The sequence below is a fragment of the Lactuca serriola genome, chromosome 6, assembly GCF_051521515.1.
Source record: "Lactuca serriola cultivar US96UC23 chromosome 6, Lser_US96UC23_V15, whole genome shotgun sequence".
NCBI classification, from domain to species: domain Eukaryota; kingdom Viridiplantae; phylum Streptophyta; class Magnoliopsida; order Asterales; family Asteraceae; genus Lactuca; species Lactuca serriola.
In genome coordinates this window covers 56,237,199-56,262,416 of record NC_136413.1, presented here as the reverse complement: position 1 = coordinate 56,262,416, position 25,218 = coordinate 56,237,199, and the positions used below count along the sequence as shown (strand labels likewise).

The 25,218-nt window shown below is 35.1% G+C and overlaps 2 protein-coding genes across 5 annotated transcripts in view; one reads left to right on the top strand and one right to left on the bottom strand.

Moving 5' to 3' along the window:
* The first annotated feature begins 16,040 nt into the window (after positions 1-16,040).
* On the top strand, positions 16,041-17,296 carry LOC145059776 (uncharacterized). Its single transcript, XM_079007563.1, has 2 exons — positions 16,041-16,260; positions 16,794-17,296. The coding sequence occupies exons 1-2, from the start codon at positions 16,041-16,043 to the stop codon at positions 17,294-17,296; spliced, it is 723 nt and encodes a 240-aa protein (XP_078863689.1).
* Positions 17,297-24,185: 6,889 nt separating this feature from the next.
* The window catches only part of LOC145058506 (putative fatty acyl-CoA reductase 4), a 64,657-nt gene continuing 63,624 nt past the window's right edge, over positions 24,186-25,218 (bottom strand). For 2 of the 4 annotated variants that reach the window (XM_079006401.1, XM_079006402.1), the window contains exon 9: positions 24,186-24,476. In XM_079006401.1, the coding sequence (XP_078862527.1) occupies positions 24,335-24,476 (142 nt within the window). In that variant the 3' untranslated portion in view covers positions 24,186-24,334. The remainder of the gene's footprint in view (positions 24,477-25,218) is intronic. The other 2 variants (XM_079006400.1, XM_079006403.1) reach the window with 2 other exon arrangements.

Sequence of the window (25,218 nt, the reverse complement as noted above, 5' to 3'; positions counted from 1 at the left end):
AATAGTATAAGCATTTACGTCAAAGTTTATATGTTCCTTTTATCCTAAGAGGGTAAAATCGATATCATGGGCCCCTCGATGATTTTGTGTTGACTTATGTGCCGGGCCCGGTCAGGAGTAAATTGATGTGTTCAATTAGGTTCTATGTCAAAAGAGATGCCGGGAAACAAATTGGTTGTGATTAAGAATGATTATGTTCCATGTCATTTTCCACACGGTATCTTTTAGAACGGAGGATTATATGATCCCTTATCTAAAGGACGTGTCATTGACTAGGTCAGAGTTTGATAGCGTATTTTTAGAGCTACGATTGGTAATCGGATTTTGAAGTCGTACTTGCAGTTATAGTTATTAGACTTATCCAAGTGGGAGACTGTTGGATTAGGTGTTTAAGCACATAACTATAATTGGTATGTACTTGAACCGATAGTAGATGGTCCTTTTGGGCTTCCTTCACCATAAAAACTTGACAGGATGAATTGGGAGAAAGAGGTTGATAGATCATTTATTAATATATATTATAAGAATAATATATTAATTGAGAAATCATATTATTTAATTAGTATTGATCAGAAATTAATTTGGTGATCAAAAGAGACTGATTAAATGTATGGGTACTGATATTGCAATTTACTATTAGTTGCAAGTTGGGTTGTGGACTCCTAATAGAAGGGGTGGACGAATTCTATGGGAAGCCTATAGAAGAATTCACCTAAAGGTCCTTTTAGAAGGGTTCCATAGATTGCTTAAGGCATAAGCAGAGAATTAGGGTTTCAATCTAAAACCCTTGCAACACAACTATATAAAGAACCCTTGGCATGAGGATTTTGGCCACTTGATTCCTAGAAGAAACCCTAGTGGAAAATCCTAGCTTCCATCCTCTCTCTTTCTCTCTCTTTCTCTCTCTCTCTCTCTTGTTCATATATTTCTAGTTGGTGTTTGTGACTCCATTGGAGGTGCAACAATTGAGGCACTAAGCTCTTGAAGGTCAGAGATCAACTAATCAACAAAGAAAAGGTATTCTTATAACTATGTTTAAGTTATCAATTTCAAAAAATTGTATGCTAGATTAGTCTACTCTAAGACCAAAGAGCATCATGGGGAGCATTTAAGGGAGCAACTAGAGACTCTGAGTAAGGAGAGGCTTTACCATAAATTCTCCAAATGCAATTCTTGGTTTGTGCAAGGTTCAGTTATTGGGTCACTTATAAGCCAAAATGATATCTTGGTAAACCCGGCTAAGATTGAATCTGTGATGCAGTGGGAGGTTATGAAGTCTCCATTTGAGAATAAGAGTTTCCTTGGGGTAGCAAGATATTATCGGAGATTATCTATGATTTCTCTAATACTGCAGTTCCCTTGATGTAATTGACAAAGTAGAACATCACTATTCAGTGGCGGCCTGAGTCGTAGGCAACATTTTAGGTTCTAAGACAGAAGCTATGTGAGGCATCGATAATGACCCTTCCTAAGGGTGTGGATAATTTTATTGTTTACTGTGATGCATCGATTTTGGGTCTAGGTGGTGTGATTTGGTGGAGGGGTCATATGATCACATACACTTTTAGGCAGTTGGAGCCTCATGAGGTGACTTATCCTACTTACAACTTGGAGCTGGGGTTGTGGGTTTTTCCATTAAGATTTGGTGGGACTATTTTTATGGGTCCAGTATACCATTTACATGAACCATAAGTTTTTAACATGCTTTATCTATCAGTCAAATCTAAGTATGAGGCAGCGCAGGTGGCCCGAGCTAGTGAATGACTATGATTGTGAAATTTTGTATCATCCAATAAGGTGAACATGGTGGCCAATGCTTTGATTCGCAAGGAGAGTAATGTGTAACGCCCACAGATCTGGGCTAGTCAATTTAGAGATAATAGGGGTCGAAAACGACTTTTCGACAAAAGATAGTTTAGAATAAATAATCTTAACCAAGTTGTAGAATATGTCTCAAGGGTTCCATACATATAAAGAACACCGAAATCCGAGTTATAACGAAGAAGTTATGACCCGTTGAAGTTTCGGGACAGAACCGACACAGCATTGGGAAACGTAAATAGTGAATTTACGATAGAGCGATATTCAGGCTTAGTGATCTAAACGGAAGTCGTAGCGTTCATTAAACCGAGAGTGTCCTTAAAAAGAACACCCAAATCTGACTTCGTATGAGAAAGTTATGATTTTTCGAAGTTTCGGCTTTGTAGTGTACAACCCAAAATTCAAATATTAGATCGAGCGGTTTTTAGCCGACTCAACCTAAACGAGAATCGAACATCTCGTTAATAGTAGCGTATCGGTAAAAAGACAGACGAAAACGGACGTCGGATGAAGAAGTTATCAATTTTTAACAGACCAATCGTGCCCTGGCCTGTTAAGAATATAACTTTTAAAATAGAGACAAAATTAGCCTACAAAGTCTAAATGAAGGTTATAGAGTACGTTCCTGACTACGCGTGGATATAAAGAACGTCAAAAACGAAGCTCGTATGCGAAAGTTATGATTTTTAGAAGTCGGAGAGGAAAATTGCAAGACTGATGTGAAATTGATGATGTGGCAACATCTGGACCATCCATTGCGGATCAGGCATCGCTTCAGATGAAGCCACGTAGCCCTTTGCTACGCCCAACATCCGAGGTTGGTACGCCCCGTGTACCTTCGCTCCTTATCCACTTCTGAGAATGGCTCATGCACGACAACTAGATGCGAGCTGGTATCCTTATCCGGAGACTACGCCCAGCGTAGCCTCGTCCGAACTCCCAATGTAACCGAGGCTAGGAAGCTATAAATAGCATGCGAAGTTGCTTGGATTTCTCACACCTTTCTCTCATCTCTCCCTCACTACTTTCTCTCTCTAGGGTTTCTAACCCCCCCTAAAGTCTAGGTGAACCCCTAGCACCCGAGGGAAGCCCCGAGGCTCCCGAAGTCCCGATAAAAAGGGTCTTTCGGTTCAAAAAATGCCGCTCCAAGCAAAGCCCCGGTTTTCGATAAAACCCGCTGTTTTGTCGAGGTAAATTTTTTAAGAGTAACGAAGTGCTGTCCGACTACCGAGTCACCACCGCATCAGGTGAGTGCATGGTCCCTTTAATCTTACATATAGATATGAAGTATTTTATATAAATTACGTGCTATGTGTGCATATTATCTAGATACTTGCTGTCTATGCTGGATGAATGATTTTATCTATGTTTTAAATGATTTAAACTATATATTTATTTTATATCTACAAATATGTTGGGATAAAACATGGGTAGATGAAATAGTTGGTGTGTGATGAAATAAAATGCTGAGAGATAGGTGATGATAGGAAGGTGATGATAATTAGGTGAGGATAGATAGGTGATGATGAATTGGTGATGTAGGATGAAAGATACTATAACCTTGTCCGGAAATTTGGAGATGTAGTCCTCTACTAGAGTATAGATGGCGACCACAGACTATTATAGACAACACCGTGGATACACCAGCAGGATCATAACCTGTAGGTGATGAATTAAGAGTTCATGCGATGTTGTAACTACGTATTCATGTGATGATACTCTAACCCTTAGTATGAATTACGAGTTCAGGCGATGTTGTAACTACGTATTCATGCGATGATTCCCTAACCCTTGTTGGTCACGTATTGAGGGAGTAATCCCTGAATCAATATTGTCTATGCGATGTAGGCGATGATCCTTAGGGGGGGTCCTTAGGAACAAACATATAAGGAAATGCGATGTAAGGAGATGAGAGGTAAATATGATGTAGGAGACGACCCTTAGGATAAATCCTTAGGGAGGGTACTTAGGAATAAAGAAGATAATGGGGATGGGTAATTGGGTTAATTGTTTGATGATTAAACATAATAATTATATTATTGTGGGTTGAAAACCCTATGTACTCACCAGGTTTTCCAACCTGACCCACTCCAGCTTATTTGTATCACAGGTGTCGATACGAAGCTACTTTGCATTGAGAGATTTAAAAGAGATGTAGATCACTAGTGTAAATGAATGTAAGTTCTGTTTATGCTTATGTTTCTGTATTGACAATGACCTCCCAAAGTTTTAAATGAATAAAAATACATTTCTTCGGAAATGCTTTGATAACTTATTTATCATGTTTTTCTGGGAACAAATTCCGCAACATTTTTATTAAAAGAAGTACTCTGATTTTATGAAGCATAAACAAAATCGGTATTTTCTGGTCGTGTCAATGGGGATGTCACATAATGCTCCTATCAGAGACTTGTGCTTGAGGATAACTAATGTTACTCCATTGTTGGAGCTAATCCGAGACATGCAAATTGAGGCAATGAGGGAGGGAGGAGCATCAGAAATGTAAAAGGATTGTTGGTCATGTTTCTTCCATTGATTATGATTGTTGAGGGTTCTTAACTCTTCATGGTAGTATTTGGGTACCTTATTTAGGAGAGACATGCCAAACCTTAATTGTGGAGACACACAAATCAAAGTTCTCGATTCATCCTGGTGTGAAAAAAATGTATAAAGACTTAAAACTCAATTAGTGGTGGCCCTGAATGAAGCGGGACGTGACTTGGTATGTGGAGACGTTCTTGACTTCTTTGAAAGTCAAGGTCGAACATCAAAGGCCTCACATAATGATGCAGCCATCATATATTCCTATATGGAAATCGGAGTATATTACCATGGATTCCATCAAAAAGCCACCGAGGATGGAAAGAGGGGTTAATTCGATTTGGGTTATCACTTCATTTCGATCTTAGAGAGTTCTTCATCCAAGAAGTTAGCCGACATCTACATCAGGGAGGTAGTCGCACGACATGGGTTGCCGGTTTCTATAGTTTACGATCGAGACGTTCATTTTTCCTCCGGATTTTGGAAGAAGTTCTTGTTGGATTAAGGTGTCCAAGCTCATAACTAAATTGGTATACTCTTGTAATTAGAAGCAAAGTTTGTTTAGGTTGCCCTCAAGACCAGAAATAGCTAGAAATGATATTAGGATAGAGAAGAATAATTTACTAGATTATTATATGATTAATAAGTTAATTGGAAATTATGAGGAAATGATTTGTTAAAATTTTATATGATCAATATATTAATTGGAAATATATAGTAGACTTGTTAATTTATTTTGTGATTAATAAATTAATATGAGATAAATAGTTAAATAATTGATTTGTTAATTTATATCATTAATAAATTAAAGTGAAATCAATAAGAATTGATTAATTATTAATCAAAATTAATCTAGAATTAATTCAGGATTAAATGGATTTTATTAATGGTGCAAGGGGTGAATTCTAATTTTTCAATAGTTGAACAAAAAAGGAAATTCTAGAACCGTACAAGCATGGTCGGTTTTGGGAGCTTTTATAGGGTTTTTGGAAGCCTCTTAGTTGCATAAAAGGAAATGATTTGAATTAGGATAAAATCTATTATTTAGTCAATTCAAAATTTGTTTACCTGCAAGTTACCTAAACTATAAATAGGACCCATTGGCTTGCAAATTTCGTTCATGACATTACATTGAAGCATATGAAAAAAACTTCCCTCATATCTCCTCCCTCCTCCTTATTTTAGGGTTTCTGGTTTTGGGCCAGAGCCATTAGATGCATCATCCTTTTGATACTAAGCTTTCCAAGTCCAACATCTACAAGCTATTGAAGGGATTTGTTTGCTACAACAAATCAAAGGTATGTAACCATAATTCTTGTATTATGATTATACTAGGGTTTCATTAGGCTTCATGATACTTTTGTTGTTATGAGTATGTTACATTCAAAGTGTTATGAAATAGATCCTCTAGGTTGCATATTCCCTTAAGTGTTAAGTGAAATTCTACAAGCACATAGTTTTTGTAACCTATAAAACCCATCAGTTCCACGAGGAACTGGTACTCGATTGCACTTCATCACTGCTTACTAGCAACAAATCAATAGTTAATGAAATTAGACTATTTAGACTCCTGAGGATATGTATAGATCATGTGTGTTAAATTTTTTAGGACTTGGGATACCTAACTTCCTTTAGCTGATTTATGTTACAACAACATTTATCACACTTATATCGAAAAGCCTCCCCTTGAGATGCTTCATAGGAGGAAGTGTCGGAACCCAATTTTTGGGGAGAGGTTGGTTAGTGAGTGTTGGGGACCACGAAGGTCACGCTCAAGACTACATAGTTGATACCATAGGTGCATGGGAGGTTACAGACCATACAGAGCCGTCAGAAGGGTTATGTTGATTGGCATCGTTCCGATCTTGACTTCTAGGTTGGGATTATGTGCTTATGAAGGTGTTAGTTTGGAAGGGTGTCGTCTGATTTCGGAAGCAAGGAAAATTGGGCCCAAGGTACATCAGTCTGTTTAGAGTTGTTTCTTAAGAGGGCAAGGTTTCCTACTTGTTGGAGCTACCTATGTAGCTTAGTCAGATCCATGACACCTTTCATGTTTATAAGCTAAAAAAGTGTTTATCCGATGATTCTATAATAGTTCCTATGTATGACATTCAAATTGATAAAAATATGAAGTATGTCAAGTGACTGATTGCCATTTTAGAAGGAAGACGAAGACTTTACGCAACTAGGTGGTAGTTTTGTTGAAGGTGCAATGACAGCACCAAAAGGGTTCCAAATATAATTAGGAACCTGCAGAGGATATAATGGAGCATTACCCTAAGATTTTTTTTATGAAATAGATTTTGAGGAAGAGATATGATTCAAGTAGGGGAGAGTTGTAACGTCCAAATTCCAAGTATAAGTCTTATGTTTTGCAATGTTGTGAATTTGGATTTTTCCTGACAACACGACGCATGAGTCCTTTAATAACCATGACATGGTCAACCCCTCACTACGAGACGTTGGCAGATAAGGTTCAAAACAATAGATATGTGGCCTTGGGCCCTATTTAAAGGATGCAATGGTGAGGGTTCCTCCCACCCTCAACCCCCATCACCTCAAGTACAGAAAACCAAACCATAGCATCATATTGTTGTTCTTGAGCTCATTTTGCGGCTTGGTGTCCATTAAAGGAAAAAGGAGGTCGTTTTGGTGAAATAGACCATTTAGCAAGCTCAAGCAATTCCTTTTGAACATCTCCTGGACCATTATAAATCTTCAAGGATCAATCTTTGTGGTTCCATATCTTGTAGATTGAGTTAAGCTAGTTTTGGTCATTTTGATGAGTTTAAGTGAGTGGTTACAATAACATTTGTAAATTTATTGATCACAGTGGTCCTAAGAGTTCTACACATTTCAGTTCTGGACCGCCATGTTTTTTTAGTGCCATTCAAGGGGTTTTAACCTTATTTCTACCGTTTTCACCTAGTTTAAGGAAAAATGTATTGGACATGCGTGTCCATTAATTTACATTTTTTATGGACCATTAGGGTGCCATGAAGCTATATGGAAAGTTATAGCAGTAGACTTAGCGGATTAAGAAGTTAACAAGGTTTCGGATCTGCATGATTGACCACCATACATTGGGCAGATCCATCGTGTTTTCTGTTCGATTTGGACCACGGATTGACCAAGGTCTTGCCACAGTGCGATCGTCTGTAGGGTTGACTTTGACCGCTAGATTTTTGATTGGGTTGACTTTTGATCAAGTTGCTAGTTTTAAGTAGTGGACTGAGTTTTGACCTTTGGATTAGTGTTTATGTGGTGTGTATGTAGTGCCAAGTTTTACATTATTGCATGTTGTGGTATTAGTATACTTCGACTTTGAGGTAAGTCTTCTCGCTATACTATGTAGGACACTTGGTGTCATGATATACCAGATTGTCTTTATGATTTTTGGATGAAGGACCATGTGGGACAATGGAAATTGTATGAAAGAGAAAGGAGAATCCTTTAGTATCATGTTTTGTGATCATCTTAATGATTATGGAACTATATCCCAATTGACCGTCAAAGAACTTCTTAGTATAATTGTATGACTAAGAAGAGGAATCATATATTATTTGAATGGTTCAATCAGGACATGAGTCATGCTTCGTTTCTAATCAAGTTTTAGAGCCACACTCTAGTTACTACAAATCAGATCTTGAAACTCTTGTCAAACTAATAAGGTTGAAAAAACCTTGAATATGTAGAGTAAAAATGTATTCTTAATCTAGCACATATAGGTTAGGAGTTGTGATGTTTTGGTTAATCGAGAAACAAAAAATAAGTTGAGACCTATTCTATGAAGTGTTTTATTGTTGGTAATTCACACAGAGTTATGAATATTTGTTTTAGCTCATCAAGGAATGTTCTTTGAGAGAAAAACTCATATGTAAAGAAGTCAGTGGGAGTCCTATTGATTTTGAAAATTTGAGGAGTCAATTGACAATAAGCCTTTTAGTCATCACTAGCACACGACTTGAGGTTGATGACCAGTTGTGTTTGATTGACACATTCTTATTTCTATGAACTTCAAGTTGAGTTGGAAATGCTTATGAGTTCTATGTTTTCATTTAACTGCAAAAGCAAAGCGTGTTAGTCAATGAAAGTGTATTGATCAATATAGGTGAGCTCATAACAACACGGAAGCACTGGTAGGCCCTTGTGCTACCAGAGGGCAAGAAATTTAAAATAGTGAAGTTCAGTCCATTAATGAAAGAAAAATTAGAATTTGATTTTTTCCTATACCTTGTCTTATGATTTTAGGTTGGAAATGATAGATTCACCTCGGTGGGAATGCAGGCACAATAAAATCTAGATGTCAAAGGTTTCGCTCAATATCATGAAAATAACTCTGAGGAAATACTTTTACTAGTAGATTTTGAAAGGGATCTGATAAAGATCAGTGTGAATGTTGGTTTGTGTTAATTTCATTCTCAAATTCATAATATTATTACAACACCCCTCTTCATATTTCGAATTGTGAGGAGTGGAAAGGATTTGTTTGAAGTTTCAAGACATATATCTTTAAGTTTTGAAAGGGTTTAGACACATACACAAGCTGTCCAATGAAGGTGTATAAGCTTAAATGGTCTATTTGGAGACTTATCATAGCATCGTGTAGCAGAAATCTATACTTCAGTAAAAAAGTCTAGAGTATTGATTTCTAGAAGCCCAGTTGATATCTGGGTACATGTCAAAGTGTCACACCCCAAAACCGAGAATGGCGGAAACGTTCTGGGGCAGAGGACGTCATGTAATGTATCATAACAATGCAAAGTAGTAAACAAACAACAACATCATCCATTGCATTAATAGTATAATTTTAGTTACAAGTGTTCTTTCATAATATAAGACAACATAATGAACAATCAAAATAAAATAGGATTCTTGATTTCTCCATCTTCACAAAACCTGGTCGTCGTACCTGTCTATTTGTGACCTGAGAATACAAGTTATTTTGAAAGCGAGTATCAGCCAAAAAGCAGGTCAATTCATAAGTATTAACGTGTCTTTGATTTGTAAAACTGTAAAGTAATGACTTGTAAACCTTTGGAAAAAGACTGTATAAGTATGAACTGTTTGAAAGTAGTTGAAAGCGTTTGAATACCCTAGCAAATCCCTATGATTTCTATTAGTATAAAGAGTAGCCTTCTACCAAGACCCGAATGTTTCGAAAGTAGTCTTCTACCAAGACTCAAATTTTTAGAAAGTAGTCTTCTACCAAGACTCAAATGTTTAGAAAGTAGTCTTCTACCAAGACTCAAATGTTTTGCTATAACAAAGATGGTTTTCCCCTCTATAACTACTATTAACAATATAAAGTCTACCTTGTCGTTTATGTGAATGTATCACAAAATAAAAATAATAGGAAAAATATAGCCATGTAAGTGTTATACTTTTGTATTAGGATCAACTCAACATCGCGACTGCCGAAAAGGTATTAACCTTGAACATCCGTAGATTGTTCATTTTCCTCTATAGCTGGCAGCAGGTTTAAGGAATGGTTAGTCCTGTAAAGGCACTCCTAATATAAGTATTAACCATAGGCATCCGTAGACGTTCATTTCCCTTTGTAGCTAACAACAGGTTTAAGGAATGGTTAGTCCCGTAAAGGTACCCCTAATATAAGTATTAACCGTAGGTATCCGTAGACGTTCATTACCTCTGTTGCTAACAGGTGGGTTCCAGAATGGTTAGCCCCGTCTAGTTATCCTATTGAACTAGGATAGGCAGAACTAATTTACACATATAATATGTACTAGTAGCTCATCATATAGAATCTAGGTACAATTATCCATGTAAGTGTATACAAGTAAATGTATTTATGTAAATGTATTCATGTAAGCGTATCTATGTAGACGTATTCATGTAACATGTAATGTATAGTATAGACTCATGAATGAACTGACTTTGGTGTATTTCCTTGTAATAGGAATAATGTTTGGCATCTCCTAAATATCTCTATAATAGTTTACTGGAAGGTAATTGATGTCCAAGAAGGTGTATACACCCTTGCTACACAAGAGTGTAGGAACTGAATGAAGGATGAAATCTATATCATATCAATACATATATATATATATACATATATATATATATATATGTATATATATATATATATATATATATATATATATATATATATATATATAAGAACATAAGTGTATAGATATAGTTCTAATCAAGAGGATGAAAAATGGTTTTGTAAGACATTTAAGAGTTTTGAACAATAACTAACAATGACTTGATGTCATTTTAATAAACATTTCAAAAGTATCACCTTTGATACCAAAGTATAATAGATTTTTGTAAATACCTTTGTAAAGTTTAACAACTACGAAAAATGACTTGATGTTAGTTTGTAAACACGTTTTGGAAAGCCATTTACAGAAATCTGTTTGGTAAAACAGCTTAAAGTGTAGTAAATTCTTTAGTATGCTGGTTATTAATCACATAATTGATATAATAACTAGCAGGATTCAACCTATATTCCCCCCATTAAAGAATTTAAAGACATTTAAAAGATTGATTTAGGGTTATGAACTCACCTGCAGTGAGCGGATCGGAAGGAAATGTCAGACAAGTGCTTGGTGTCAAGTGAAGGCTTAGACACACACAATGATCCTAATGACATATGAATAAATATGTATATATAAAATTAGTGATTATAACACTAATTAAACATGTATGAACATCCTATTGCGAGGAAAACACTTTGGTCAAGTGCTAGGAGGCTATCGGGTTGCAATAAAGGAGTGCAAAGCCCCATACGGGAGTTTATGGTTCAATGACCATCTTATTGGAGTTTACGGACCATGGGAGTTTACTCCTGGCCGTAAACTCTCCATTGGTCACAAAAAGAGGCTTAAAACTCTAAGGGCTTAATTGGTTAAGTGCTCCAAAGCTTTAAATAAGTGTTTGGGTGGGTTTAAGGTCCTAAAATGGCCTTGCTTTGTGTTCACGGCCTTGGAACCACTCCCCTATGAGTTTACGGCCGTAAACTCATGGTAAGGAGTACCAATTCGTGAATTGGGATCCTTAGGTCAATGGGGTAAGGTTCTATGTCACTAACCAAAGATTACTAAGGTGTTAGGGTGTCATTTGCACCCTAAAAAGGGGTTTACGGCCCAAGAACATGTCTTGGCCGTAAACTCCATGAATCTCATGATTTCTTATGTTTTCTAAGCTCTAAATATGATAAACATGGTGTACAATGAGTTGGATAAAGAGTACTTACAATCTACGAGCTCAAATGGTCGATAATGGCCAAGAACACGAGTGTGTGTTCTTGGTGTTCTTGGTGGATCTTGAAAATATACAATATGGAATGATTTCATGGATGAAATCATGTAAGATTACTAGATCATCTAAGATATCAACTAGTTAGGAAAGAAACTTACGAGTTTTGAAGATCGGGAACGAAGACCGGGATTGTACTTGAGAGGATTTGGGCCAAGGAAATGAAAGAAATGAACAAATGACCTTCATCTTCACCATATAAGGTGAGTTTACGGCCCACATGGAGTTTACGGCTATAAACTCCCATGTGGTGGCCGTGAACTCATGGTTAATGTGCTTAAGGCTCGGTCTTTGTGCTATAAATTTAGCAGATAAACCCCGACACTTCTTCCTTAAGTGTACAAGGCTCAGAACTCTCAAACGGACTCTAAATTGTGCCGAATGATAGCAGGAATGAGTTTGACTTTCTATTGACTTGGTATGTTGTACAGAATGGAAATTTTGGGTTGTCACACAAAGTTAGTGGGAGCATAACTGTTTTGCTAAGTATTGCATATTGACGATACTGTTTATAAGGAGCAAAATTTTTCAATTTGCAAATTGCAAAGTTTGGAATTTGTTTCGCTATGTTAGACCTAAGGGAAATTGCACTTATACTTCGTTTCGAATTTAAAGGTTAAGATCATATAATAGAACTAATTAGTCATCGATGTATATGAATATCATGTTGAATTTGTTCAACATAGGAGATTCGATGTATGGGAATATTATAGCAAGAGATGGAACATATATGAAATCCTTATGTGAGTCATAATGAATCGGTTTTCATTTCCTTTGGATATAGGATCGATTACATACGATATAATATTCACTTATTCTATTTTTTTTCAAATGCCTTGAGCATTAAGAGGAAAAGGGATTAGAATTTTTGGTGTGACTAAAGTTGTTAAACAACTACCAAGAACACTCTGAGGTTTACTAAAGATTGGTTGCTTATGGACAGTTGCAAGTATGGTATTTTTTGGGAGGACCATAATTACATGTTTTATATTGAGATGATTCTTGGTCAAAATTGATGGCCATATAGGAATATGGAAATGTTTCCATAATGCGAGTTGATTATTAAATATAAATGTGATTTGGAAACTTTAATGCAGGAAAAGTGTTCTAGGAGTGTACCTTGAATTTGAAACTTTATTACCATATAATTGTGTCTAGTAACAAAGTTCCAATGGAACATTATGTAATATCTTTGGCTCAATCTATATGACTTAGACGCCTCGACATCCCAGAAGGTAAATGTATGTAAAGTTGGAATTCTAATACATTTTAGATAGTGACAAGAATTTGGAATTGTGAAATGAGCAACATTGGAATAATATCCAGTTGATCTGTTAAAAAAGAAAGGACCATAGAGAGACATAGTATGCATGTTCATAACATGGCATGACTGATGTTATTTAATTAAAGTGGTTAGTTAATTACTCGAAACCATATACAATGAATAAAGTTGTAATTATTATGATGATTAAATAATAAAGATTATTTATATTCAATAGGGTTGAGACCATAGTTAATTAATTTATTATTGTGTTTCACTTTGCATGTTTTACTTCCTGAATAATTTGATTATTCGAAGCTCAAAAATCACTCATACTGTGGGAAGTAAGTAGTGAATGAAGAGTGTATTGAATTGGATTGTAGATTATCTAAAGAGTCCAGACATAGTAATTACATTGCTACAACATTCATGAGTAGTTAGAAATGGATATTTAAGTATTGGATAAACCCACACTCAGAGAATTACTTCATGGATAATATCAAGAGTAATTGTGAGACGATAATATCTTATATTCTTGAAACGAAGATATATGAGTTGTTATTTACAAGTTGGTTGTGTATTGGAGTTGTGAAAACGCATCAATAACATGATGTTATAAAACGCAGTGTCATGCAGGATTTGATGAGTAAAGGATAAAAGCATATGAGTCAAAGTTTATTCATTCCTTTGGTCCCTTGGTGACTTGGTGTTGACTTATAGTGTTGGGCCCAACCATGACTTAATTGATGTGTTTAGTTTGAAGACGTATGTCGTCATCACAAATCGAGAAATTGGGAAACAAAACTTAGACAATGAGATTGATTTTGATCCATGTCTCATGTATGTACGATATGTAGAATAACGGAGTAATATTTGATCACTTATCTTAGGACGAATGTTTATTTAGTTCTGAGTTCGGTAGTTTCTATGGAAGCACTCTTTGGTGTCTAATTTAGAAGTTATACTTAGAAATAGATACTCGGCCGATTACTCGGAATCGGCCCTCCACCGAGGCGAATAATATCAACTTGGCCAAAAACTCGGATTTAGTCAAAATCGGCCAAAAATCGGTCAAACTCGGTCAAAAATCAGACAAACTCGGTCAAACTCGGGCCTACTTGGTCTTACTCGGGCCTACTCGGTCAAAATCGGTCAAAGGGTCAAAATTGTCATAAAAAGAGAAAAAAATCAAGAATTTCAAGATTAATATGTATAATTCACTTAATGATTTATTATTTAACACAAACATGTGATTATTACTACATATATATCTTAAATTTTCAGTAATTATCCACGTAGTGAGACAATTATGTGTATCTCAGTTTTTATATATTCACATGTATCTAATTTTGGTTATATATTTCAATAAAATTATGATTTTGACATATATAATTTTCCAAAAAATATTTCTACATGAATTACCGAATCCGAGTACTCCCTGAGTACTCCCGAGTACTCGCTACTCCCCAGTCGGCCGAGCAAGTACCGAGTAGTGAGTTCTACAACCTTGATTGTAGTTATAGACTTATCTAATTGAGAGAATTTTGGATTAGGTGTCTAAGACTATAAGTGAATTAGTATATACTTGAATTATTAGCAATGTCCTTTTGGGTTGCCCTCAAACATAGTAATTGAAAATGATGACTTTTAGAGAGAGAGAGAGAGAGAGAGAGAGAGAGAGAGAGACTGATTTATTAATTTATTATGTGACTAATAAATTAATTAGAAATAAAAATAAGTAATTTATTAATATATTATGAAAATAATATATTAATTAGAAATAGTAACATTTAATTATGAATTAACCAGAAAATTAATTAGAATTATTTTTGGGATTAATTGGATTAATTAAAAGTGCAAGGGTTAAAGTTCAATTACTCAATAGTTAAACAAGACAGGTTTCAGTACCTTCCTTGCAAGGGGTGGACGATTTCTAGGATATTCTAGGGCATGTGGAATATTTCTTTCATATAAATAGGAAGTTGGATAATTACCAATTTGAATTAACATTATTTTATTCATTTAAGGGTTATCTAGGGTTTCCAAGTTGCACTATAAAAGGATCCCTTGAGCTAGGATTTTCCGCCACTCCTTTACTAAGAGCCAAGGCCAAAATTTTACTTCCCCCTCTCCTCTCTCTTCAAGTATCCTAGTTGCTAGGGTTAGATGTGAACCATCAGAGGCATGAGATTTCTGGTGCTCACTTCCAATAGCTTTGAAGAAAGGTTTAGGTTTATTTACTACAAGAAATCAATAGGTATGTAACCTTCTTTGTGAATTTAATTTTATAGTTTGATTGTTCATAGTATGTTGCCATTATATGAATAACATAGATCCTCTTCAGATTGCATGTGACCTAATCATTTAATTATTAAATGTTTCTTTTGCTTAGAGCATTGTTTTGTAATCTACGTTTTCCATCACAAACAAGGAGTCAAAATTCTCATGATAAAGGTCAAGGATAAGGCCTGAGCCAGTTGCCTCCTGTGAATTAGGGACCGAGAGTGGTCAACTAAGGCCACAATGATGGTCGTGCCGATCCTCATCCAGTTATCCTTGAGGCAATCCAACAACTGTTGCAAGCACATCAAGAGCAAAATCGAATTCAAATTTGATGATTGATTGATGAACGAAAGAAGGATTCATCGAGAACCTTTTGCAATCCCACAATCATTGAGACACCCCCGGGGATGTTGGATAATTTGATTCATCCACTCATGGACCTCCTACTCCTCCACCTCCACCACCCAAACCATCGATGATTGCTCTAGAATCACCACAAGGTGGACAAATAGGAGAGAGGGAATGTGACATCAATGACTTTATGACATGCCGCCCAATAAAGTTCAAAGGTGAAAAATACCCAATGGTGGTGATGAAGTGGATTGTCAAAATTGAACATATCCTCTATACTTGTAATTGCGCAGACGGATTGAAAATGGGATTTGCTAGCCACATGCTCAAAGATGATGCTCTCGGATAGTGGAACAACCTTCACGGCGTGATTAGAAACGAAGGGATTACATCCCTCACTTAGGAAGAATTTGTGAAGCACATAAAAGCCAAATTTATTTCCACGAGATGGAAAGATTAGTTGGTGAATGAGTTCTCTGCTCTTCAAAAAGGCAATATGACAATTGGTGAGCATATCGAGAAGTTCACCAACATGCTTCCCTTCCTTTGGAATACATTGCCCAATGAAGAGGGACGGGTGAAACGCTACCTTAATGGGATTCCAGGTGACTTATCCTTGGAAGTGGGAAAAACCACAACGCTTGATGAAGCAATTGAGGCGGCCTCTAAAGTGGAAGACATGATACTCAAGAATGAAATTGAGAAACAAATGCTTGGTGAAAATAGGAAATTCCATGGATCTTCGGGATCACATAAGAGAAGTCACTCTGCATCTAGCTACTTTGAGAGATGAAGCCAAGGATTGTAGGAAATGTGGAAAACGACATGGTGGTGAGTGTAGAGTTATGTCGAGAGAATGCTACAAGTAGGATAAATCAGTCACAAGGCTAAAGACTGTAAACCGGAGGATGTGAGAAACATCAAATGTTACTCCTGTCATGAGAAGGGGCACTATAGTGCACAATGCCTGAAGAAGGGAAGTGAGACAGTGGCATCTACCGCTAACAATAAGGTAGAACAAAAAGTTGTTGCGGGAAGAGGGTACTTGATGAGTGAAGAGGAGGAAAAGACAACCCATAATGTCATAGTAGGTACCCTACTTGTTGACTCTAACGTTGCACACACATTATTTGATTTGGATGCTAGTTACTCTTTTGTATCGCATGATTTTGTCATACATTAATTGGACCCTTAGCCACACTATCACGATCTTATAGTATTGAAATAGCTAATGGTACCCATATCACAGTGAATCACATTTACCTAGATTACCTTCTAGAAATAAATGGTCAAGCATGTTCTATCAATTTACTTCCAATGGGGATTAAAGGATTGGATGTGATAGCGGGAATGGATTGTATGGGAGATAATAATACAAAAATATTGTGTGGAAAGAGAATGGTCTCTACCAAGACCTCCAAGGGAGAAAAGCTTTATGTGTATGGAAACTGGGACAACAAACTTCCTTGTGTGATATCGGCTTTCAAACATCAAATGTGTCTTTTAAATGGATGTGAATCATTTTTAGCATGTGTCCTCGATGGAAAGAAAGTAAAGGAGAAAATTGGAGAAGTGAATATAGTTACTGAATTTTCCAAAGTCTTTCCCGATGACTTATCCGGTTTACCACCCACAAGACAAGTTGATTTTAGCATCGATCTAATGTCGGGTGTAAACCACATGGCTCGTGCATCCTATCGTCTTGCTCTTACGAAAATGAGAGCATTTATACCAACTTCAAGAATTACTTGACAAAGGATTCATTTGTCCTAGTTCGTCCCCGTAGGGGTGCTCCAATATTGTTTGTTAAGAAGAAAGATGGATCAATGCGCATGTGCATAGATTACCGAGAACTCAACGAGGTCACGATCAAGAATTGTTACCCGTTACCTCGCATTGATGACTTCTTTGATCAACTACAAGGAGTGGACTACTTTCCATAAATTGACCTTCATTCCGACTATCATCAAGTTTGAATGAAAGATGAAAACACTGGCAGAACTTCCTTCTGAATGTGTTACAGACATTATGAATTTCTTGTAATGCCCTTTAGGCTCACTAAAGCCCTAACCATTTTTAGTACTTGTTGAATAGAGTTTCAAGCCTTTCCTTGACAAGTTCATCATTATCTTCATAGATGGCATTTTGATATACTCAAGAAGTGAAGAAGAGCATGGAGATCACTTACAGAATGTTTTACAACTACTCAAGAAGGAGAAACTTTATGCTAAGTTTTCGAAATTTGAATTTTGGATACAAAAAGTTCAAATTTTGGGACATATGGTGTCTTGTGAAGGCACAAAAGTTGACTCGATGAAATTAAAGTGGTCATGAAATAGGAACCCCCGAAGACTCCAACCAAAGTTAGAAGTTTTCTTGGACTAGTCGGTTATTACAAACAGTTTATCCAAGACTTTCCAAGGTTACGGTCCCACTCACCCAACTTACCAAGAAAGAAGTTAAATTTGTGTAGGGGCAAAAACCAACAAGAAGCATTTAATATCTTTAAGAACAAACCTTGTGAGGCTCCAATCCTCACATTACTCGATGGCATGGAAGACTTTATAGTTTAAAGTGATTCCTCCAAAAAAGAGCTTGGTTGCATGCTTATGAAACGATTAAAGGTCATTGACTACGCTTCTAAGCAATTGAAGGTAGAGGAGACTCGGTAGACTACCCTCGATTTGGAGTTAGATGTGATTGTTTTTTCCCTAAAAATCTAAAGGCAATTCCTTTATGGTACCAAATGGAAATTATATAAGGATCACACAAGTCTTCAATATGTTTTCACACAGAAATAATTAAACATGAGACAAAGAAGATGGATAAAATTCATAAATGATTATGATTGTGAAATCATTTATCACGAAGGGAAGCCAAATGTGGTGGTTGACGCCTTAAGTAGAAAGGCTCATGAGAAACCCATTAAAGGACGATCAATGTGAATCGATTTGGTGTCCAACCTAATTCAGATAATCAAGGATACCTAAGTTGAAGCTTTGAAAGAACATAATGTCAAGTAGAAGAACTTGGGAAGGAAGATCAAATTTGGTGAAAACAAACAAGGATTGTTGACTGTTAAGTGCCGAATATGGGTCCCCAAAACATGGAAAGAATCAGAAGCTTATTCTAGATTAGGCTCACAAATTCAAATACTCCATTCATCCCGGAAGTACCAAGAGCTAAAGAGATTTAAAAACACACTTTTAGTAGCCAGGAATGAAACCAAAAGTGGTGAATTACATCTCTAAGTGTTTGACTTCTACTCAAGTCAAGGTGGAACACCAATTTCCTTATGGAAAGGTTCATTCACTACAAACACTGGTCGGGAAATGGGAGTACATTACTATGGGCTTCTTGATGGGTCTACCAAGGACAAGTAAAGGAAAAAAAATTCCATTTCAGTGATTGTTGATTGCTTGACTAAAAATTCACTCTTCCTTGCCATAAAGGAAAAAACCCCTTTAGAAAAGCCTGCAAAGATTTATGTTGATGAATTGGTGAGACTTCATGGTGTGCCACTTACCATAGTTTGAGAGAGGGATGCCAGATTCACATCTATATTTTGGAAATCCTTACAAGAAGAACTGGGGACAAAAATATGCTTAACGCTGCATACTACCATCAGACGGATGGGTAAACCTAAAGGAACAACCAAACTTTGGAGGATATGTTGAGGTCACGCATGATTGATTTTGGAGGAAAATGGGACGATCACTTACCCTTTGTGGAATTCTATTATAACAACAATTATCACTCAAGTATTGGAAATCCACCTTATGAAGCATTGTATAGTAGGAAGTGTAGAACACCATTATGTTGGCTTGAAGCTGGGGAAAAGAATTTCATGGACCCCAAACTCGTAAGGCTAACAAATGAAAAGATAAAAAGCATTCAAGCTAACATGAAGGTAAATTAATATTGGAAAAGAAGTTATGCAATTTTGAAGAAAATACCTTATGACAAAAAAGAAGGTGAATTAGTAATGTTGAAAGTCTCCTCATGGAAAGGAGTCATGAGACACGGTAAGAAGGGTAAATTGAGTCCAAGATACGTTGGATCCTTCAACGTATTGAAAGTGGTTGGAAACTAAGCCTTTACCTTGGAATTATCCCAAGAACTCCAAGGAATAAATGATATCTTTCAGGTAATCTACTTGAAGAAATACTTTGGAAAAAAGGAATTGATAATTCCATTGAATGACTTGAGAATTGATGAGAAGAAGAGACTAGTAGAAGAACCAAAAGCAATTCTAGAAATGAAAACATAAAGATAAGGAATTAGGAAATTGAATTGGATGTAATCAAATGGAAGCATACGCTCAGCCCCAATCTCACATGGGAGACAAAAGAAGAAATAATGAGGAAGTACCCTACTATCGTAGACTACGAGGCGATTCCAAGGACATACTCCTCTTAAGGGACATGTAATTGTAACATCCTAAAATTTAATTTAAAATAAAAATAAGGATTTTATTGGTTAAAATATGTCAAATAACAAGTTAGATTTGGGAAAATGCAAGTAATGGTAATAACTAACCAAACAATCAAAATAGAGGGTCCATAAGTGAAAATTTGAGGAAATAAGATGCAAGCATACTTCCCTTATTTTTGATAGATGTATTTTGCAAGGAAGAGAGAGCTCTAATGGTGAATACTTCATTTCTCAAAATTTAGGGCTTAACTCAAGAGGAGAATTGGCCAATCAAGCAAAGGAGAATATAAATGAAAGCTAGCAAGGTAAAACTCTTCTCTAGTACTCTTAAAATTCGAATTTGTGAAGAGGGTGAAACCCCAATGTCGATTTTAGTAGGATTTTATGATTAGCATTTCAATTTCTAACCCCCTTTCGGCGGTTTTGATGGTTCTAATCTCAAACCCATAATTCAATTGATGGTTTTGATGAGCTGGTTAAAAGTACAACTAAGAACCCTAAAATATCAAATTGAAAGATATTATATTTGAATGTGGAGTTATGATGGAATCAATGACCTAGATGAGGTTTGACAACAACAAAACCCATTGGGAAATGCTCAAACATGTCCATGATGGTAGAATCATGTACAAGCTTGAATTGAAAGGGAATTGGAGATATTAAGATGGAAACCACAGAGTTCCTTGGAAATAAACAATTAATGAGTAAAGGAAGTTCATAATCATGGATGGATACTCTTAGAAGGTATTGAACATAAAAAAAAAGGTGTTGTTCGATTCTTAGATTGAAATATGGAGTTATTGACCTTAAGGGGAATTTGGGAACATGGATTGAAGTTGAGGGTTCCAAGATTATATTAGGTGTTTACAATGAGAGTTATTGTGATAACTTGCACTTAACAACACCTATTCAAGTATGCAATGAGTTGGGAGGAACCTTTGTTAACTTTGGAATGTTCAAGTGAATAATTGACAAGTTAGCCTTTCTTATGGAATTTAAAGATTTATATGATATTAGATGTTTGAATGAGAACATAATGGATAAAGTGGAGTATTTTAAGATGATAAAATACCTCCTAATAATGTGTGAGAACCTACAAATGGAACAAAGTGAATGGGAAAAGGGTCTTCAAGAACTACGCAAAGCAGAGTGTTATTTTGAGAAAAATTAAGCTTTGTGTGTGTGCGGACATGAAAACATGGCCCATGGAAATTCATGCCTTAATTTCCATGCCCATGGAAGTCTTTGCTAGAGGGTTTTTTTTCTTCATAATTTCTGCATACTGACATGGATTTGCGCACGGTTTTCGCCTACATTCATATTTTTACACGAGGGATAGTTTGAAACAATAAAATTTAGTAGTGGAACCTATGAGGGGTATTTTTCATCTTGATTGACATTTACTTGTATTGTATAGAAAGTACGTAAGGGAGGGTTACTTGTGAAAAGGAGCTTGAAAAAAGGGTAACAACCTACATCGGAGAACTAGGTGAGTATGTATGGACTTTTCCCACTTTGGGGTACACAGAAAATGAACTTTTGATTAACATGATAATACGTTTAATGTATTTAAATACGAAGTTGCTTTACTTATGGAACGAGTACTTTTGACACTAAGATAATGATTGATTAAAGTATGAAAAGTAATGATAAGAATGACTTGCTCGAGCCATGATATCCCCGTAATGAGATATAGATGAATCTATCGGGGCGGTGCCACCCCTTAGCTATATAGATTACGTAAGGGATATGATGCTAGAGTAGACTGATTATCCTATTTCCACTTTAGTATAGACTTGAGGGTATTGCTAAACCATAAGTATAAAAATTGCAGTGGTTCATTGCCTTAATTAGACTTGAATGTTAAAAAGGAATGTAATGTGACAAGAAATGTTTTGAAATATGTTATGTTTAACAAAATATTTTTGATGGAATGTGAAAATAAATTCTTTTTAAATTGTGCCACAGATAATAAAATGTTTTTACAAATTGTGATAAATTTTTTGGGAGTCAAACCCACGTATCTCATGAGACATAATATCTTATGTATTTTTGTATGCCATGTATCTCAGGTGATAACTAAAGGTATGGAGTATTCTTAAAGTAATGAAGTCTATGGGGGATTAGTGGAGCATAAGTTACTTTTAGATATGATCTTGTAAATCTTGGTTTGCTTGATATGGTTTACTGATACAATGTTAGTAACACCCAAGAGACTGTTTTTTTTTTTTAAAACTATTTGTTTAACGAACTAATATGTTGTTAAATGGATTTTGTTAAACCTTGTTTTTGGATTAAATCGTAGCCTTAAATTTTGATTGAAGTATACCGGGTGTCACAACAACCAAATTAAAAAGATTCCATATGACTTTAGATAAACACTGGTCGCACCATAATATAAAAACGTTCCAATAATTCCTTATTGTGATGGTTTTGACAATTATATGTTTTCAAAAGTAAAAAAATTGTCAATTTTATTTTTTGTTTATATATGACTGAATGATATCAAACGCCATGGGAAAAATAAATTAATATTACCAAAGGTTAAACCATATCCATACTTCAAATTATTTGATGTTTCTACACACGTACAACTATGGTTTAGTTGATTGATCTCTATATTACGATTATTACCCACTTGGAAAAATTCTGTGTGTCTAAAGGATAACAAATGTTATGGTGAACGAGACTTTTGAGGAGTACTAGACAATATTTTCCACAACGAAAGCAAAATGAATGTCTAAAACGATAAAAAAAACCCATGCTAGTAAAACTCCAGGTGACTATAGGTAAAATAGTCACATTTAAAAAAAACGTGACTATACAACAGTTACAAATACAGTTTATAAATACGTTTGTGTATAAATTATAAAAAATAGTCACATTAAAAACATAAGCCATAGTGAAAACAAATTATTGGGGTCATGAAATGAATAATGAACAGTTAAAGTGACAACATACATATGTACATAAAACAATTACAATCATTGTTTGATTGATTTTCTATGTAAAAACGATATAGAATAGTCACGGTTACACATATATGCATATTTGAATTGTGGCAATTTTCATTCTAAAAAAATGATATGATTGTAAGTTTAAGGATAAACATATTTAAAAATATTATGTGCATGTAACACGCTTTTGGTCATGCTTCCTTAAATCCATGTGGCCAAACTCACAAACAACTATTTTGTGCCTAAATAATAGCTAATGACACATTGAAAAAAAATATGTGTGGCCATTGAATGAACAATAGTTACAATTAAAAAACACTGGTGTGTCCTAAAAGAGTTCATAACCACAATTATTTGACAAAATATTTGATTACAACAACACTTTTCCATAATTTTCATAAACTGATGTGACTAAAGACTCAATAAACAATCCTTTTTGTGACTAAATAATAGGTTAGGTTACAATGAAAAAAATAATTTTGTGGCATTTTAGATGAACAATAGTCACTAAAAAAACAATTGTGTGTCTAGAAAGAGTTTATAACCATAATTATTAGGCAAAATGCATGATTACGACAACATTTTTGAAACAATTTTTTATTCGATGGTACTAATGGCTCATTAAACAATCCTTTTTGTGACTAGATAATAGCTAAGACACAGTAAAAAAATTCTTTTTGTGACCCATTAATAAGGACCGAAAAATGAAAGCATGAAACCACAACCACCACTCCTCCTTAAAGCTCAATTGTATCATCTAATAATCTTGGAAATTCCAATTTAACTTCTCAAATTTTTTGAATTTCACTTTAAATAGGAGCATTCTTTTTTAACTTATTTTCCTACAAGATTGTTTCGATTTATAATCAACGAGCCATTTATGATGTTCCTACCATTAAAAAAAATGTTATTTGCTATTTGCTAATGACTGTCTCAGTAACCCTTTTGAGTATCCATGAAAGAGTTATTGAGATTATTTTCGAAACACGCCTTATGATATTGATCATCATATAATCCCGAAGGTAAAAAGTCTTTTAGGTTTGTTAACTAGAGTGATGAACAAGGTATTACTTCCAATATTTGGGATCTGAGTTCTCTTCCACTAACAAAATGCTCAACCCAATAGTCTCCTAATATTTTGTCATGAATTTAAAGAAAACTCTATCTTTCTCTGAGTCCTTTTCATTGACACAACCCATGGAATCTTTCACTTCATTAACAAAACTAAAAGGGCCTTCTAAGAGAACATTTTGAGCATTAAGATATTTTTGAATATTTACCATAAACATATTTAAGAATCCCCAATATTATTACAAGTTAAATTCATACAAACATGTATAGGTTACATAATTCCTTACAATAATAAACATAATTTTAATGGTTAGTTACTTAAGTGTGATTATTTTCTTAATGCATATTTCACCAACCCGGGGATATGTATATTCATGAAGAAGTCTTCCCAATTAAGAGATTTCACATCAAAGAAAAATGTCTTTATCTCAGATATTCCATGCAACTTGTTGAGGTTTGTATCATCATACCTATATATAATGAAAACTTTTAATTAGTTAACAATATCTTTAGTATAAATAAAATCTATTTAGCTTCCAAGCATAGTCGCACATTCTTTTGACGACTTAGACCAGGGGAACAAGAATTTCAAATTTGTTTTGTTTTTATTTTGTTTATAAAAATTCATGTACTCAAAAGTCTCTTAGATTGCATAAGGTTTTCAAACTAATTCCAACTGTTAAGGTAGGTCAACTGTAAGTTTATTTATCTTTAAGTTAGTAGCATCATTTATTTTTTTGGGATTTGATCTAGTTTCTCGTAGGATTGTGCAACATCACTGTATGTTTTCAAATTAGTGTTTACCTTATGATGGATTTTTTTTTCTTATAGTATGTATTTTGATGTGATTGGTCTGTATCTATGTCACATGTTAATTAATAAGGTGAGTAATTTTATCTTAGAATACTTGTCCCCATTATATAAGTATCTTAAATTGTGATTTCCTTTATGTTCACTACTATACATGTATTCATATCCTTTGTCTACTATATGTGCATATTGCATATACGTCCTAAATGATTTTATTTATGATTTGAGGGATGTCCTTTATTGAATTAAGGACATGCTTTTAATAATTTGATTTTATTGACCGAGGGGTAGGGTGGGGTGGGGGGGGGTTAACTTATTTTTGCTTTGACGGTTATGACTGCCCTTTTAATCTTCATCTTGAGTTACTGGGAGGATACATCATTTATTATTGATCTTGTGTTT

Coding starts and splice junctions, on each gene's coding strand:
- LOC145059776 (XM_079007563.1), top strand. CDS start 16,041: ATGACAATTGGTGAGCATATCGAGAAGTTCACCAACATGCTTCCCTTC. Junction 16,261..16,793: donor AATTGAGAAACAAATGCTTG/GTGAAAATAGGA, acceptor CCCATATCACAG/TGAATCACATTTACCTAGAT.